This window comes from Lutjanus erythropterus, chromosome 4, assembly GCF_056507025.1.
Source record: "Lutjanus erythropterus isolate fLutEry1 chromosome 4, fLutEry1.hap2, whole genome shotgun sequence".
Lineage (NCBI taxonomy): Eukaryota > Metazoa > Chordata > Actinopteri > Lutjaniformes > Lutjanidae > Lutjanus > Lutjanus erythropterus.
The window spans coordinates 21,043,285-21,061,173 of NC_139320.1; the positions used below are offsets into that span (position 1 = coordinate 21,043,285).

General features: G+C 39.4%; 1 protein-coding gene across 2 annotated transcripts in view; it reads left to right on the forward strand.

The window, feature by feature from the left end:
- Positions 1–17,889, forward strand: part of zbbx (zinc finger, B-box domain containing) — an 88,523-nt gene that overhangs the window by 45,585 nt on the left and 25,049 nt on the right. For both annotated transcript variants that reach the window (XM_084716384.1, XM_084716385.1), the window contains exons 11-15: positions 5,468–5,568; positions 14,131–14,252; positions 14,454–14,506; positions 15,240–15,448; positions 15,855–16,721. In XM_084716384.1, coding sequence (XP_084572510.1) covers positions 5,468–5,568; positions 14,131–14,252; positions 14,454–14,506; positions 15,240–15,448; positions 15,855–16,721 — 1,352 coding nt within the window. The remainder of the gene's footprint in view (positions 1–5,467; positions 5,569–14,130; positions 14,253–14,453; positions 14,507–15,239; positions 15,449–15,854; positions 16,722–17,889) is intronic.

The window sequence follows — 17,889 nt, forward strand, 5'->3', positions numbered from 1 at the left end:
TTTTTGATAAGATTTTAATTAGTTATTTGATACTTTTGATTGAAAGCAGGGTTCACGTCATGACTGACAGCTGAGCTCAAGTGACATCACTAGTGTAAGGTAACTGTGCCCAAATCCAGGATATTTTGGCTAATTTTCAAACATTGGGAGGAGTGGAGATGTGTTGTACATCTTCATATGCAGTCAGTGGTATATAATTAGTGCTCAGTATGCAGTATGTAAAGGGTAATATACAGTAAACTGGTCATTACCCTTGCAGTCACTCTGTCAGGATTTATTTCATAAAAATGTTCTGCTCACTGTACATTATGACACAATTACATGGCTATTAACACAAACATCGATCATTTGATACAAAATAATGATTTAAAATATTTTTTTAGCTTCTGCTACATTATTTACTTCTTCAGCAGAGTCTATGATCAGAACTGTATCCATAGCAACAGTCTGCTGCTATTCAGAAATAACAGACCTTAGAATGCTGTAATTGTCCAGTCAGACCAATGAGAGTGTTCAGAAAAGCCATGTGATAAACAACTATGCTGGGTTTATTCAGACGGTGTCTACTCATAACACAATTTTAGGAGAACTTGAAAGTCAGAAGTTAGGTGCGCTAGTGGCCTTTTTTTTTTTTTAATCATCGAGAAATGTCACAATCGACTCCTCAGTGTCTCCCTGCATCCTTCTATTACTTTGATATCATCCTGTTCCCTCCCTGGTGTGAACTGATGTTTGTAAGCAGTTGTAATTCCTTCTTCACAAACCAGGATGATTTCCACGTATTCTAGTATGGACTTTTTCTTAGAGGGATTAGAGGAAATTAACTTAGTGTATTCGTGAATTTGGGTTCAGGTTTGGCAAATTCCAACTGTGATGTGATGTAGTGTTGTAGTATTATTTATTTTAAACTTTTTTTTTTTACAATCCTGTGTACATGTGCCCATGGCCCTCAGACGAATGACCTTTCCTAAGTCCCGCCCCTTTGAGATACTTTGTCAACTTTCATCTTTCCTGTTTCCTGTAATTGAATATGCTATGTGATAGGCTTGAAAACAACATTCTGAAGATGGTTAAAGTGACATATAACCACACCTTAAGTTAGCTTGTGTTAGCAGAACACTAGCTAACTAGCTAGTTAATTTTCATGAATGATTACCTTGCTACATTTGATAGCTAATATTAGCAACATGCTAGCTAACTGCCAAGTTAACCTACATCAAACATTAGCTAGCTAGCCATCCATTTTCTACAGAGTAAAACACTAAAGCTAGCTAACTACCTAGCTAATCTTCATCATTATGTCAACATTAACTGACCTAAGACAATATGTCCCAGCAACATCTTTCAGTTATCTTCAAAATGTGTTTTTCTTTTCAGCATAGATGAGCCTAGTGCATAGCATATATGAGTACGGGAAAGAGGAAAGGAGGAAGTTGACCAAGGCTTGGCAGGGTAGCAAGCTTGTGATTGGAGCACAGAGCAAAAAGGGGCAGGACTACAGGAAGTATAGTATACATGACAACACTTAAATAAACACATTCAGAGGTCACTTAGTGACAGCTGGTTCAGGTCAACACTTGTTTAACTGCGAACGCTTTCTCTTTCTTCTTCTTCCATTACTGGATACACAAATGACACCCACATATACGCTCGCAGTTTACACATCACACACATCTTCTCCTGCCACCATGTATGCCCGTCCTGCCTCTCTGAAGTCAGCCTACATAAGCCACCAGTGTACAAAGCAGTTTCTCGGCACTTATTGTGCAGTAGACTGCCTGAGGGCCTGGCTTCAGCAGGTCCCATTATTACAGCCCTTTATTTAAGCGGCTCCTTTTGGGCTGAGTAGCCCACTGGAGAGCAGGCCAGAGGAGAGGAGAGCAGAGTGCAGTTTTAGGCCCGCTGACTGCCGGAGCTGGAATGCTCTAAGTCCCCAGCTGTAGCAGCCTTTAACTGTGGAATAGACTAGAGAGCCAATCTAGAGTGCAATAAGCCTGCAGCGGTGATGGTGGCAGAGCTTAATGGAGAGACAGAGAGACTGGCTGGCTTGCAGAAAGAAAGAGTGGGAGGCTGAATTTTAACAAGCTTCTATAATAATGGGAAAGAGAATGAGGGAAGGAGGGAGCGTGGAGGAGGAAGGAGTTTTAAAGAATTTGCTAAAAGTGCTCAGCTATATTAGAGTCATAAACTCCATCACCTTGTTAGATTTGTGGGTGGCCTGCAGGTTACAGAAAGCAAGCTCGCAACCAGGGGGGGCATCAATCTGATTTCCTGAGCCGGCTGGGCAGTGTAGGTGGGGAAAGTGAACGCTCGCCTTTCCATCAACTGTCAGAGTCAAAGTATCTGTGATCAAGGCACTGAACCCTGAAATAAAAGTCTGCACAAGCATAGACCTGAGAACTGAACTGGCCCCTACCCACATCTGAAAGACCTGACCTGACTGTGTCTTGTACTGCCAGATTTAAAACCCAAATCTGGCCTGATGTGATGTTCTATTTTAGTTATGTCTTGTCTAAGGAAAAAGTCAGAGTTACTTTTTTAAACACTTAAGAGTCTAGATCACTTTCAAGACATATATGCTTACATCAGACAAATTTAACAGGCTTTCCCAAAGAAAAACTAACTGATCTGGGGCCACTATGGTAGACCTACACTCTTGAAAATAAAGGTGCTTACTAGAACCTTATAGGATTGTCCCCATAGGAGAATCCTTTCTGGTTCCAGGTAAAAACTTTTTTAAAAGTTCTACCTGGAAGCCTTTTAGAGAGTTCTACCTAGAAACTCAACCTAAAAAGTTATATCTAGAAGCACCTGTAAATGGTTCCACCCAGAATCCCCTATCCCATATAGGTTTAATTCACAACTCGCCCAGGGAGTTCTACTGAGAACCCTTTTTAATTCCAAGGGTTTCATCTAGAACCCACCGAGGGGGTTCTACTGAGAACATTTTTATGTCCCAAAGGTTTCAATTATAACCCACCCTGGGGATTCTATGGAAAACCCATTTATATCTCAGTGGTATCAGTAGAATCTACCCAGGGGGATAAAAAAATAACTTTTCTAGAGGGGCAACAATGATAACTGTGGTAGAACACAAGTATAATTCATTACTGAAGGAGATTCCAGATACATAGACACACCATTTGAAACACAGCTGAACATTTGTGTATTTGAGGGTCTTTTAACTCTCATGATTTCAACAATCCTTGAGGATATTTTTTCCAAAAAGGTATTCTTTGCCTGAAAATAGTTATTAATGGAGCCCTTAGTCTTACAAAGAGCCCCTGAAGAACCATTTCTTTATAGAGGGGTTATTCAGAAGCAAATGGCCTGTCACACGTTACAATAGCCATAAAGCCATTATTGGCTTATTTAACACAACTCTATTGGGTGATAATGTCGCTCCATGTCCATGTGAGAAAGTACAAAAATAAAGGCAGAGCCATTTCAATAGGCTGTTAGTTTGAAGTAGAGGAAAACTCTAATTTTTAAATAGAGATAATGTCGTGCTTGAGAATACAAAGATACCTCTAAACAACTCTATCAACTAAAATGTCCACTAGATTGTTTCCATCTCATTTATCTGTCATACCAAATAATTATACATTGTTTCCTCGGTAAGACTGAAGATCCTTACACTTATTTCTGAGCTATTTATTTTTTCAAATAATAAACTGTCAATTGTGACAGCTCTGCCTGGTCTGAAGCAACTAATTTGACCTGTGCCACAGAGTTACTCAGAGCCAAAGTTTTAGCTTCAATTACAGAAATAGAAGCTTGACTAGTTGGAGTAATGGCCAAAATATCACCTCTGATAGATGTGGTGACTTCCATAAAGCACTTTTGGCACAAATGTCAGTTTTGATTGAGCGAACCCGCTGTCCGCAGGGCAAATATAGCAGCAGTAATGGTCCTATTCAAGGGTTCATCTCTGTCAAATCGCTCTTGGTTTTACTCTGCTTTATTGCAGAGGGCATCAAACAAGGGTATTTCCATTAATTTAAGATATGTTTAAATGATGCTTGATTCGAATATTATTTCTGATGAAGTTTCATAAAAAAACTGACAAACTGAGAGAGCATGTCTTATACATCACTTAGCAATGCAGCAACCCCCCTATTTGCTACACTTCCATAATTTTTCTCGAATGGTAGTAGTTGCACTGTATGTCACATTCTCCATTTTAGAGGGGTTTGATACATTTACTGTAGGGAAACTCTTCTCTGGCCCTTATAGGGTGTTGGGTAATTCGCAAAGAATTCACAATCCTCCACAGTTGGTTTTTAGCACTGTGGATGCTTAAACCAGGTGGTTGAAGGTCTCTTCGTTCTGCGCTCTCGTTTTTGATTAATCTAAATATGATGGATTCAGACATGTATCACCAAAGGAGGGCTACAGTGTAATACCAGAGGAAGCCAGAAGGGCAATATGATTCTTTTTTTCTGCCAAAAGCCTAAATGCAAACAGCCTAAGGCTAGTGAGGCTACTGCATGTGAAGAGCTGTATGTAAGGAGAAAAAGAGACAGATGGATGGAGCATAGAAAATAGGAAAATTGATAGAAAATGGGATGTGAGGGACGGGATTAAATATAACCCTCTGTGTACATTAAATAGACAGAGAGAAGATAAACACTGCCAGGTCCGAGGATGTCGAATAAGTAAGAGGAAATTATATAAACTATAAGAAACTTCATCAGTCATCCCTCATGGGCAGCGTGGAGCTTCTCTCAGAGTTTCTCTCACTGGCCTTGCGCTTTGGCCACATTAGACTGGGCAGGAGGGAATACAGGTGAGGGGGGAAATAAAGAGGGCCAACATAAAGGACACAGGTGTGTGGTGTTTAGGTGGGGCTACAGTAGAGTGATTTGACAAGCAAACAAAATAAGAAAGTATATGTGTATCCATCAGCACGTCCCTTTATCCAAAAGGGAATAAAAGAAAGGGAGCATAAATTAACATAATAAGACAAGATAAAACTTTATTAATCCCAAAGGAAATTCTTGTGCTAAGTTGCCCCAAAATTACATTAACATAATAATAATAACAGCAATAAAATAACATCAAATATGAGTGCAATAAAAAAATTAAAGTGTGTAAGAAGTAAATGAAAAGAAACAGTGTCTAATGAAATAATAGAAGTAAGATAAGTTAAGTACAAAAGTAAGCTAAATAGAAAAAGCAGCAATGGCAACTACATTGAAAGTGATACTGGCATCGATTTTGAGAGGTAATAAAAAAGTTATATTGCACCAGATAATGAATGTAAAAATAGCACCTGATGTTAAACATAATTGTACATTATAATAATGAAAAGTAATATTTCACATTATATTAAAACATCAACATTAAATGTAATAGCAACCTATTAATGAAAAAATAAGACAGCTGTATTATTTTTTCGTCCTCAAATCTTTTTTTTCAATTTAGCATTTATTTGTTGATTTGTGCATGCTTTTTTTGTTTCCAGAACACCAATCGAACCTTATCATTCATCGTTGACCTTTGGTGCAGATTTAACCTCATTACCTAACAGACACACCGAAGAGGAGACTGCAAGCAGCCTAACAGGTAATACTCATACATTCACTCACACATGCAAAGACACACACCTCTGTGTGTGGCAGTCACACCCACTGAGTGGCAAAAAGATTACTTAGTGGCAGCGCTAGCACTCAGCTTGAATACAAAATCGGAACTACTTTTTTTAAAGGCTGCCAAAAGCTAAAGAACAGAGAAGCAAATAAATTGCTGCAATTCACATGGAATTCGGGCACTGAACCATGGATTTGCAGTTGCCATTTTGTATCAGGAATGTTGCCGTCTTGTAGTGATCTTTCTCGTACCACAAGTGAACAGTCACCGAAGACTTTTTAAGGGAGAAATATGGGATCAGAATCTTGATTCATGTTTGATCAGCACTATCTTTTACAGTTTGATCTGGGTGTCAGGAGGCCCTGTTGGAAAGCAGAAAAAGACAGTGTCTGAATGCAAAAACAACACGTTCAAAATCTTGGCTTCCCTTCCAGACATGAGCCAGCCGCCTGGTTGCTTTCTCATATTAAAGCTAAACAGTCATTAAATTATGTTTTTAAAACCTTTGTAAGTAAGAAACAGGCAATCTAGTAACAGAATATTGATCAGCACTGTCTGGTCTGACAGTTTGAGCCGGGTTTCGTGAATTTATATGTGGCACTGGACGGACTCATGAAAATGACCTTTAAATCACAGGGTAGCCTCACTCACCCTGCTTTATCTTCTATTTTACTCTAAATAAGACTATAATGTACAAAATGCAATTGAGACCATAAACTCATGAGGAAACTGTTTACTGAAGTCATAAATTAAGTGAGAAGTAGGGTCATTTTCCCCCACGACTCCCCTGTGAAGTAAAATTAAAATATCTGCATAAACCTGTCCAGAACTGGTTTACTTTTAGTGTTCTCATCACTTCATTTTCACCATCAAATCACGCCTTGAAGTAACTTCACAACCAGCATCCAGGCTTTTGGATGCCTTCTTTGCCTTGTGCATTTCTCCCATGTTGAAATCAGGTACATATAAATGTCAGGAAGCCTGATTCCATGCCAGATGTCAATGTCCATCTATCTTTGGTAAATTGTAAGGCTCACTGTTGAGTCCAACTACCTTCAATTTAAGCAGATAATGATTTGTTTTACTCTGAGAATTGTGTGGTTTCCCCTGCTAAAGGCAGCCGTGTTGTAGGATGTTTTGCCACTCATTCTGACTGCGGGGTGTGTGCTCTGGAGGGAAAGTGATGTTGGTGCATATCATCTACATCCCTGAGCACATTTGGACACTAAAATATGATGTTGACATACTGTCAGTATGACAGTTGTGTGCTCCTGCTTTACACACCACCTTTCTGACGCAGTGTCCATACTCAAACAGGCTCTCACACCAAACAAAGAAAACAGCTAAGGAGAGTAGTAAGAGTAGTTTGACAGATGATACACACACACGCACACACACATCAGACACGCATTTAGAAACACACGATAGCAAAAGTAAAAAACCTCTCCCTCTCAGCGGGTCAGACGTATCAGTGCCTGCCCATCCATCCGTGGCGGTGTGACGGGTAATCACTGCCTGTGATTGTGTGGGCAGAGGGCCGTTAGAGGCGGCTCATGCCTGACAGGTTGCACTCTGCCTGGGTAAGGAATGGGGCAGGGAGAGGGGGTGGGGTGGGGTCTTTGCCCTGCGAGTCTGAAGCCCAGGGCCTGGAGCTCATCAGTCAGGGGAGTGTCCTGGCTGTCTGGCCCCCAGCCGAGGCTGTCAGGAGATGGGTAGACCACGGTTATCTCTCCCCTTCCAAACCTCTGGACCCTGGGGCTGTCAACCGCCTCTCATCACATCAATCAAGATTCACTCCAATCTCGACCTTGTTAGGATCTGCAAGTCCTTGCTTGCCCCCTTCCCCATAGCTGTCCATCTCAAATAGTCGCTTCTTTGAAAATCTTCGAGGTCAAATTGTTCCTGTGCTCCCTGAAGACACGTTTAATATGTGGCAAGACAACCACACAAATTTAATGCAGTAAATTGGAGTTCTGACTAACATTTCATCCTAACTGGAGTGTCCTTAAAGGACTAAGGTGCGTATTATAAATAAGCAATATATTTTGCAGCTCTCCATCATGCCTGATCTAATAAATCAGAGATACTTTAACAATAGTCTAAAAAGTAACACTATACAGCTTTAAACAACTTTGTGTCTCTTAAGTATTACAACTTTTATACATAGGCAGCTTTGTACTTTTCTCACTTCTTGCTCTTCTTGCCTCAGCGTCTTTATTAATGCCTGCCTTTCAGTCGGGGATTGCACTTTTATAAATCCCATTCCAAACATACAAATAACACTCTTCCCACTTTGTGGTTGATTGTTCAAAAAAGCTTTTAGCCCCCAGTATGACCAGCAGCACTGAAGAAGGACTTAAATATACAACACTGAACTTTAGGTGGATTTCTTGTTTGTTGTTTGACACACAGAAAAACAGACATGAAATTTAAGAATAACCTCTGGATACTTTATAATGGTGGGAGCGCTACTAGGGGACCAGACTGTTTTGGTCAGATGTCGGTTGTTATGAGGCTGAAGGCTCAAAGTTCAGTCAGAGTCATTTACTTCAGAAGATTGGACATTTGTTACAAGTCGTTATATGCTGAAGTTATGTTTAGTGGAAAATGCTCTGCTCTTGAGAAAACCCCCCGAAGGAGGTTTTCTCAACCTCCTCTGTCCCACGACCCAGTTTTGTAGTCACAAAATTCTCATTAACCCCACACTGACCCTGAAAATTGACAATTTGTTATGAAAGTATGGTACACTTTAGTCATATGGTTTTCAAGGATGTTTCAAAAGATGTATTAAGCAAACAGAAGTATGAAGTGAAAGCCTTCCTGAAGCCGAGGTTGGGTTATTTTGCCCTATAGTGTGTAAGGAAGGCTCATTCATTAGGTGGCCAATGGGCCGAATCCGGACCTTTAATGACCTCAGTCCAGCCCTTTGATCACTCCGAAATATGAAAAAAGTATAAATTATTGTGTTATTATTATTTATTTAAACAACCCTCTAACAAGTTTACAGAAGACCATAATTTTACTAGTAAGCTAATTAGCTGCTTGATTGGTTATGCTTGTTGTTAACAGGGTGGGAAATTCTCTTTTTGAAATTAAAAAGTTTGTAGATAAATGTTCCAGTTCAGTAGGTATTCATTAGCACTCATTATTTTAAGTCTGAAATCTACCAGTATTTGTACCAGTATTTGGCTGGTGTCAGGAGCTCATTTCCCATCAGAAACAAAGATTACTATTGTAAAACTTTTTAAATCAGACTGTTTATACAGGGGGGATTTAGCAGAGTGACACAGAATGAAAAAAGATGTTAAATGAAACATTGTGTTTATTAAAAAAAAAAAACTCTACTTCTAATCTAGGATTACAAATTAACAAATAACTTTTTTATTAAATGGTTTTCTTCCAAATGTGAAAACTTATTAATTGGAGAAAAAAATAAAAATGTGAATTGATTTATACATTCATATTCCTAACCGACAGGTCAGACAAGGAATGTAAATGTCCGGCACCTTGGCACTTTTTTTTTTAAATCTAGCCTTTCTATTCATTGAATAGGCCTGGTGTAAGGATTTCTACAGGAAGCGCTGGACTTTTCTACAGTAAGTTACATTATGTTACAGGTTAGTGAACATACAGACGGTGCAAGACTGCGAGAAAAACCTGCTGCACTACACACACTTTTTCGCGTGTATTTCTTATTACACATACAGTTTGACATAGCATAAGATAAAAATGCAAGACCAGAGGACACAAAAAGTGAAATATGATTTTTCTTTCCTTCCTAAAGCCTAAATGCAAACAGCCTAAGGCTAGTGAGGCTGCTGCATGTAAAGAGCAGTATGTAAGGAGAAAAAGAGATGGATGGATGGATGGAGCAAAGGGATAGGAAATGGGATGTGAGGGACGGGATTAAACATAACCTTCTGAGTACATTAAATAGACAAAGAGAAGATAAACACTGCTGGGTTTGAGGATGTGGACTAAGTAAGAGGAAAAATATGAACTTCCCCAGTCACCCCTCACAGGCAGCCTGGAGCTTCTCACAAAGACTCTCTCACTGGCCTTGCACTGCACAGGTTAGACTGGGAAGGAGGACGCAGAGGTAAGCTCTGAAATCAAGAGGGACAGTGTGAAGGAGACGCGTGTGTGCTGTTTAGGTGGTGCTGCAGTGAATGGGGTGATCTGACAAGAGGACCAAATCAGAACGTATACATGTATCCATCAATACTTCCATTTATCCATTCAGACATCTAGGGTTCAAGATAGGAAGGGAAATAAAAAGGGACAGTGTGAAGGACACAGATGTGTGCTGGGAGAATTAAACACACACACAAACCTGCTGCACTACCCATGCACATTCTTTACATACTGTACACATAAAATTTGACGGTACACAGACTTTAATTACCATTAATTTTGTTTTGCATGTTCAGTGCTTCCCATAAAGTCAGACAGGCAATTATATTTTAAAGACTCTGGAAATGTGGCTAAAAGATGGTAAAAATGCACATATGATATCACAGTTGAGTGTCTAATTAAGCTTCCACTAAAATCAGAGAAACATTCGTAACTTTAACTGTAAAACTTAGTTCAAAAAACAGCTAATTTTGCTGTTTAGACTATTTCTCTTTGCCGTAGCAGATCACATTTTAATTGACATTTCTCTCTTGAGTCCTGGCATGAAAACTAAGCAATGTACTGCTGTGGACAGGGGCAGCAGCAAAAAAAATATTTTAGCCACCTAAAAAAAATCAATTTTGTTAAAGTTAATGCTATATTTAGAATATTTTCACCACGTTACTTGGCTGTCTATTGAAGCAGCCATCTACGCTCTCTTCAAATGCACCAGACATCTTTGACAAAAACACAAAAACAGTCATTTTACCTCACAGAACACAGAAGTTGCTGGACCTTTGCCTTGCTTGGCTAGTTTATTAATGATTTTTGTGTTTGAACATGTTAGTTTCAAGCCGAACTAAAGTTATTTGCTGTGGATCGAGTCAGCGATGGATCAACAACTACCGTGTTCAGCGAGGTGAATTTAGCCCACTGCATTTGTCAAAAGAATCTGAAGTTATATAACAGCTTCTGTTCCACACAGTTGAGTTAGCTCAGACTCAAAGAGCAAGTTTTAGTGGGAGCACAGATGTTTTGGTCGATCCATTTTGTGTGACAGCTGATGGAATTAATTGCATAATTTTTGCATAATCATGCCCAGTTCAAACCCAATACCAGGAAAGTGTACAAACCTAAAATGACAGTATTTCAACTTTGGATTAAAACTAGATTTTTACTACTTTTTAGATGCTTACTATTATGTACATAAGACCCTAAATTACACAGTTAGCAGGCTGTTGAGGATTTTAATTTCCAGTGGCTTTAAAAAAATAACTTTACTCACAGCTCTTACTATATGCTTGACACAAGATAGAGCGTCACACAAGTTATTGTTCCCTCACACCTCTGAAGCTTTCTCAAACTATTCATCGTAAAAGTGGTTATTTCACTTCCGCTCTTCAATATACCCATCCTTTCCTACTAAAAACAGTTATTCACATCATGAATTTCATTTCTCTTTGCTCACAGCTTAATAATTGATATTCTATTGTTTCAGTGATATGCAGATGTGAGGAAGACAGCAGTGTCTTTGGGAAATGTAGAGCTGCTCAGCAGCTGATAAACTATTCCTTCCACCTGCTTCAAACTTTTCTAACGCATGCCAATTACAACAGGTTGCACAGTTTCTCCTCCTCTATTGTCTTTGAATATGAAAGAGTGGCATACGTGTGTGCCCATGAATAATAAAAGCTGTTTTCCGGAATCATGGGGGGAGCTCTCCCTCGTTTTAAATTCTCATTTTCCTGAGCTGTCAGACCCATGTGGTGACATGATCAAATGATTGTTAGTATGAGAGAGAGAGAGAGAGGGATAGGGAGGTGGCACAGACAGGTAACTTACAATGATACTAAGACATATACTGGAAACAAATCAAGGGAAAGAAAATGAAATTTTGACATACAGTGTTATTATTGTTACTGTCAGGAAGTAATAACCATGATAAGGTCAGAACTTTATTGTCCAGAATGAAGAAAATTGTCTTTTGCTTCACCACAATAAACATGGGTTACAAATAAGACAGTAGTACAAAACAGGACAGTTGCACAATATTAAAATATAATGAATTATCCATGATGTGGAAAGTATTTAGCTTCATCACAGTTACCATAGATTGCAGATACGACAATGATAAAAAACAGTACATTGCGAAAGCTTAGAATTCACTCATAGATAATTCAAATGCAGTTCATCAGTTCTCTTACAAAGAGTGTGAAATTCTGCAAAAAAAAAAAAAAAGTTAACAGTTAAATTACACTTGGGACAAATGATTTATTATAGACATTTTCAAGGACTCAAGGTCCTTTACTGTCATTATACAACACAGGGTTGTACAACAAAATTAGAATTGTAGTTCCTTCATGCTACACACAAGTACAACATACAGAGTATACAGATAATTCATTAAATTATATACATATGTATATGTGAACTAAATAATAAACCAGTATAATCCGTTATTTACATATGAACATATACACCCAGTAAATAATTCTGTACTGCATTTTTTGAATTAGCATCAAGTTGAATGTATGAATGGATTTGTGCACAAAGCATCATCAGCGTCCTCCTCCCCTCATCCTATCAGATTCTTGTGTGTCGGGTCCTCTCAGCTTGGTGCATCATCCACCCGTCAAGTGCAGCACGCCTTGATCGAAGTTGTTGTAGAGCAGGTCTCTCTGTGGTACAGTAGTCTCTGGTTTCCTGTTGTTTGGCCAGCCTGGGTCCAATTAGCGAGGAGCAGCCTTGAGTGCCAGCTGAACCATGGCTCTTATCCCCCCTCTCCTCCTGAGGTAGTCCTCGGCGGTGCGTCTAGCTGATCCGACTGCATGTTGAAAAGATGCCAACTCCATCGATGATCGTCTCAGGGTCCCCTGCGCTGTAATCCATACCCCATGCTTCCTTTTCCAATGCCTGTGATTGTATTTCTGTCATAGGTGATATTTGTTTCTGCAATTAAGTAAAAAAAAAGGAGCTACTGTTGCCATAGCAAAAATTGTGAGAGCTTACAGTTCAATCACATACAATTCAAGTGCAGTTAATTAGCCTATTACAAAGAGTACAAAATGCTGAAATTCTCCAAAAAACAAACAACAAATGTACAAATTCAGCAAGGTACAGTATGAGGTAAGGACAAATGATTTCTTATAGACATTTTTGGTGGCTTATGGCAGCCTGAAGCGCCTTCCTGAGGTTAATGGTTAAAATTCTGGGTACGAAGGATGGAACTTGTTGTGTTGTTATGTCAAGTGCCTTCATTTTGACATGTAGTACATGTCTGCTGCTTCACACCTCAGACTTCAGACAATTTTTATTATCCCAAGCGGGAAGCTTGTCTTGCAGTGAAGGCAACTTGGGTTAGTGATAAAAAAAAATATCTGCTTATTTGATTCTTTGGTTTCCCTGTGATTTTACTGACCGTGTTAATCACTCTTAACAGTTTTCCTTTTGCACTTAACATCCAAATGTCCCTATCATGCGACCATGTTAACGGGCAAGATGCTTTCCACCAAATTCTTGTACACCATTTCAAGAATATTCTGGCTCAATCTTATCTGTAGATTTGCTTGATATCAACACATGCAAACAACAGATAATCACACAGACTTACAGGTACTGTAGATCACCACATGTGTCTGCTGTCCTTTGAGCAGCAGGGTGGTGTAAATATCTGTTCACCCCCTGCTGTGTCGGCAGCATCTTTCAACTGAAACAACATATCGGATTAAAGCAGACCCGAGTGTGTGGCTCTCTGTGATCCCTGGAGAAGGAGGGTACAAGAGAAGAAAATGTCCCCCATTAGTATCAGGTTTCCAGGCATTTTCAGTGGAATCTTTCACATCTTTCATATTTTTAATTTTTTTTTTTACTTTTTTTACGCTATTGTAAACATTCACATTAACTGGTTCTAATTGCCTGGTCGTTTCTTAATTAAAAGTGACAGTGCGGTACCTCCCTTGAAGCTTGGAGGTGGATCCCTGAGGTGAAGAATACACACACACAAATACAAAAGAAAAAAAACCCTAATTTTATAAAAGTTTAATTCAAATGCGAGATTTTAATTAAATGATCTATTTAATTAAAACAAATTTGATTTGATTCTTCTGTTTATCTTTCATCACGGTTTCATCACTTGTCATTCAAGTTTGCATTTCAGTCACCTTCATTGCTGTCAATGCAAGTATTGAATTTCATCATTAAAGGACAAATTAATTCATGCTTTTTAATTATTTCATTTATGTGACTGTTTTTCTCACAGTAGCTAAAAAAAACAACCTGAAAAATGTAACCGTGGGACAAAATGGCCACAAAAAAGAAACAAACAAAATTAATGCCCCAAGTCCCTCACATTGCAACACATTACATTGCTCTGTTTCCCTCATGCCCTGTCTTGATTTGTGTGTGCATGTGTGTGTGCGTTTACAGCTCAGGAGGAGGATTTCCAGCGCTACTGTGCATCATTGTTTGCTGTCCCTGTCAGCAGGGGCAGGACTGAGCCTCAGATTACTCCACCTGAGTCGTGCTTCACCATAGAAGTCCTGGATGAGGTAAGAATGACTGGAGCATTTTTTACAAAAGTATTTTACCTTCATGAACACACGCAGTGAGTCTAGACAGGACAAATGGGGGAGCTGACACCCATGCACTTACACCTGCAGACAAGGCTTCACAGATACCAGCATATTCTTTCTCTCGCTCTCTGTCTCATTCACGTGTGTGATGTTGCTGCTCTCTTTGGTTTTCTTCAGAGAGACATAGATGGGGAGTTTGTTGCTGATCAGAGGATGGACAACAACAGAAAGTAAGCATCAGTTTTGGAAAAAAGTATCCACTGTGACATCACAGGTGGCTGCTAGATTCACCCTACAAGTGTGAGAAAGGTTTACCTGACTAGATGTGTCAAGACTGTAGGACAGAACAAGGCATTTCATTTAGGGACTTGTAAACTGTTCGTTTACTAAAGGTTGAAAGCGTGTCTAATTATTAGCAACCAGGTGTTTTTCATCAGTTTTTCAACATGTAGTCAAGAGATTACAGTCAAACACACAGATTTTATAAAAGATGTCTATCAGGAGGGAAATGTATGAAGAAATTTTGAGCACCTGTGTAGCAGTTTAGTAGATGAAACTGATGAGGTGACAAACAAAAATTTATGTGAGGTGTGATTACAGAACATTCTCAAGCAGCTGGTAAACATTCAAGTGAACTGTGGACGTCCACAGTGAATTCAGTGAATTGTTCCTTTTGAGACAAAAGAAAATACTTTGTTTTGTTTTCCCGTCCAGTCACCGATTTGTCTTAGCATGAACATCTTAACACAATAGAAAGAGCAGGATTTGAAGACATTGTTTTCAATAGTCAGTGGGTGCAGGATAAACCTCACATTACTGTAACATAATAAGTACATATTAAAGAATCCCATTGTTCAAAACGTCTGTTTAATCTTTCACAAGCTTGTTAAGAATAGCAATGTGAAGTTTTAGGGAGGTGTGTAGCCCTTAACAGGTGCATAAAGTCTTCTATTTCCCACACAGAGTTCCCTCTGTTCAGGAGGCCCTCAGTAAAGAAAGAACACTGGTGTCCCAAACATCCTTAACCAGTGATGGATCCTCCAGAGTCAGCCGCTTTTCTTCCAGTCCAGCACAACAGCCCAGGCTGTCTAGTGCACCAGCACAACCCAAAGCAGCTCAGGAGCTCCGTCTAGCTAAGCCTCAGACTTCACAAACAGAACACTTAAGAAAATGTAAGCTGTATGTGGTTTGTGTGTGGTGGTGTGGTTTTTGTGCTGTGAGTAAAACTAAGAAAGTACTCTTAACTATTGAAAAACTGGCTGTTATGATAAGTTAAACTGTATTGTATGAAATGCGAAGATCCACTGGAGGTGTGTTGTCCTTTATACATGTAAGTCATTTGTGAAAGTTGATTTGATCACATGTATTGAATATTGGCCATGCTGGAAAATATAATGAAATATTGGATTGTAAATCAGTGTTGTGCACATAGCTCTAGTCAAGGACAAACATTTCAAACATTCACTATGCTGGTGAAAAACTCTGTTGTGTGTTTTTCTTTAATGAAAAAATAACATGTCCACATGCCTGCAAAAGCAGCTACTGTCCTTATTGTTATTTGTGTTGTCTTTTGCACAGCATTGCCCTCTAAAAGTAAGCCATCAGCCAGCCCCACTGCTGAGACTCCAAGGACTTCAAAGAAATCAATCAAGACACCGACCTCAGCGTCACAAAAGCCCAATTGTTCCCCCGCCGTCCATAAATCAAAACCTCGACTTTCATCGTCTCCCTCATTAACACATCCTCAAACTGAGATCCCTAAATCTTTACGTACTCCTGTCTCATTTCCACCTGATGGTTCTCCTTTGGCTAGTGCCAGAACACCAATCCCAGAAGAGCATCTCTCCCCGTCTCCATCTGTGTCCTTCTCCGTTAGATCTACATTCACGGTCTCACCATCAGGTTCCACCGAGTCGAGCTTATTGCCCAAAGTTTACCAATCAACCCCACTTCAAAAAGGCTCAGACTTATCTCTGTTATCAGAACAACCCCAATCTTCCCAGTTATGCCCAGAACCAATCTCATCACTGAAGCTTTCCCAATCCACTGCAAGCAATCTGGAATCTTCAAGCCAATCCCGACATTCCCTCTGTGACCTGGAATCGCTCATATCAGATAATCAACTCCAGTCGCCTCCGTCACCTGTGTCCTCCAGTCCACATCCACCACTGAAACATCTGGAGCCAAGTCCGCCTGTAAAAACCCTATCCAGTGCATCCCTATTTAATGAGTCCCCCCAGCATTCAGATTCTAGACACAGGTCAACACCAACAAATGAGGATGCTGCAGTTTTTATATCCTCTTCCCTCATCTCTGGTGACAACAAGTCGGCCCTGTCACTTCAGGATGCACAGTGTATCCCGATACTCCCATCACATCTGTTAGATGTCATCCAGAATCCCCCTTTAGCTGTGAAAATGGAAGAGGAAGAGGAGCTATCAGTAGGTAAGTGGATTGTAATAATGACATACCTTATGACATCAATTAGACCTTTGGTTCCCAACCTGAGGTCCAAGCCCGGCTGAGGGGGGGGCGGCAAAAATCACATGGGATTCCTAAGGCTTTGCCAGCTCTGAAGTTGTCAAAATTAGATTTGAACAGTTTTAACTTAAACTACAATTTAAACAAAAGTATATACATGTTTGTCCTCTACTAAATAAGGCCGTACCTCTGAGACCTCTTAAGCTCTGTGATAATGAATTATTATTATTCTTCTGGCAAGGATAAATGTGTAAGCCTACTCTGTTGGGTTGTTAAAAGAAGAAATATGAAGCTTACACTAGAAAGGAGACCTTACCAAACATAAAGGTTATTAGAAAGGGAACAGTTAGAATTGATGTTACTTTCTGAAAATGAAGTTTTTGAATGAACCACTTATTTATTTATTTATTTTATTTTATTTATTTTTTATACTTATTTTTTATACAAATGGGAGGGCTTCAAGCAAAAAAGGTTGGGAACCACTGAATTAGACACACAAAGTTTACTTTTTAAGCCTCCGTGCTGGGGACAGCTGTGGCAGCATTATGTTCTTGGGTTTGTCCAATTGTCCCACTGTTGTGAACGCGATCTCTCAAGAACTCCTTGAGGTAATTCCTCCAAACATGACATAAACATCCACTTGGACTCAAGAATGACTTGATTAAATTTTGGTGCACAAAGATGAAGTTCACTCATGCCTGTCCGATTCTTGTGAATGCAATCTCTGAGGTGCGCCTTGACGGAATTTCATTATATCTGGCACAAAAGTCCACATGGACTCAAAGATGAACTGATCACACTTATCATAACTCAAGAATTCATACACTAAAAATATGCTATTTAAATGGGTGCTAAGATTATTAAGTTTACTATTTATAGGAGATGGCCTGTGTCAGAAATTCTGAGATTTCTTAGAGGTGAAAGGCAGGGACACAAATTACAACTGTTAATATGATTTGGGTATGACAACTGTTAGGACCAAGCTGGACCAGGTCTGTTCCAGTCTGGGTCAGTTGGTACGGACAGACGGCAGATAAAGTCGTATGGTGTATGTAAAGATTATAATCTTTAGTCTTCAGATCCAATCACTAACAGTCAATCTCATAACAATTTTTCATATCATCTTTTATAT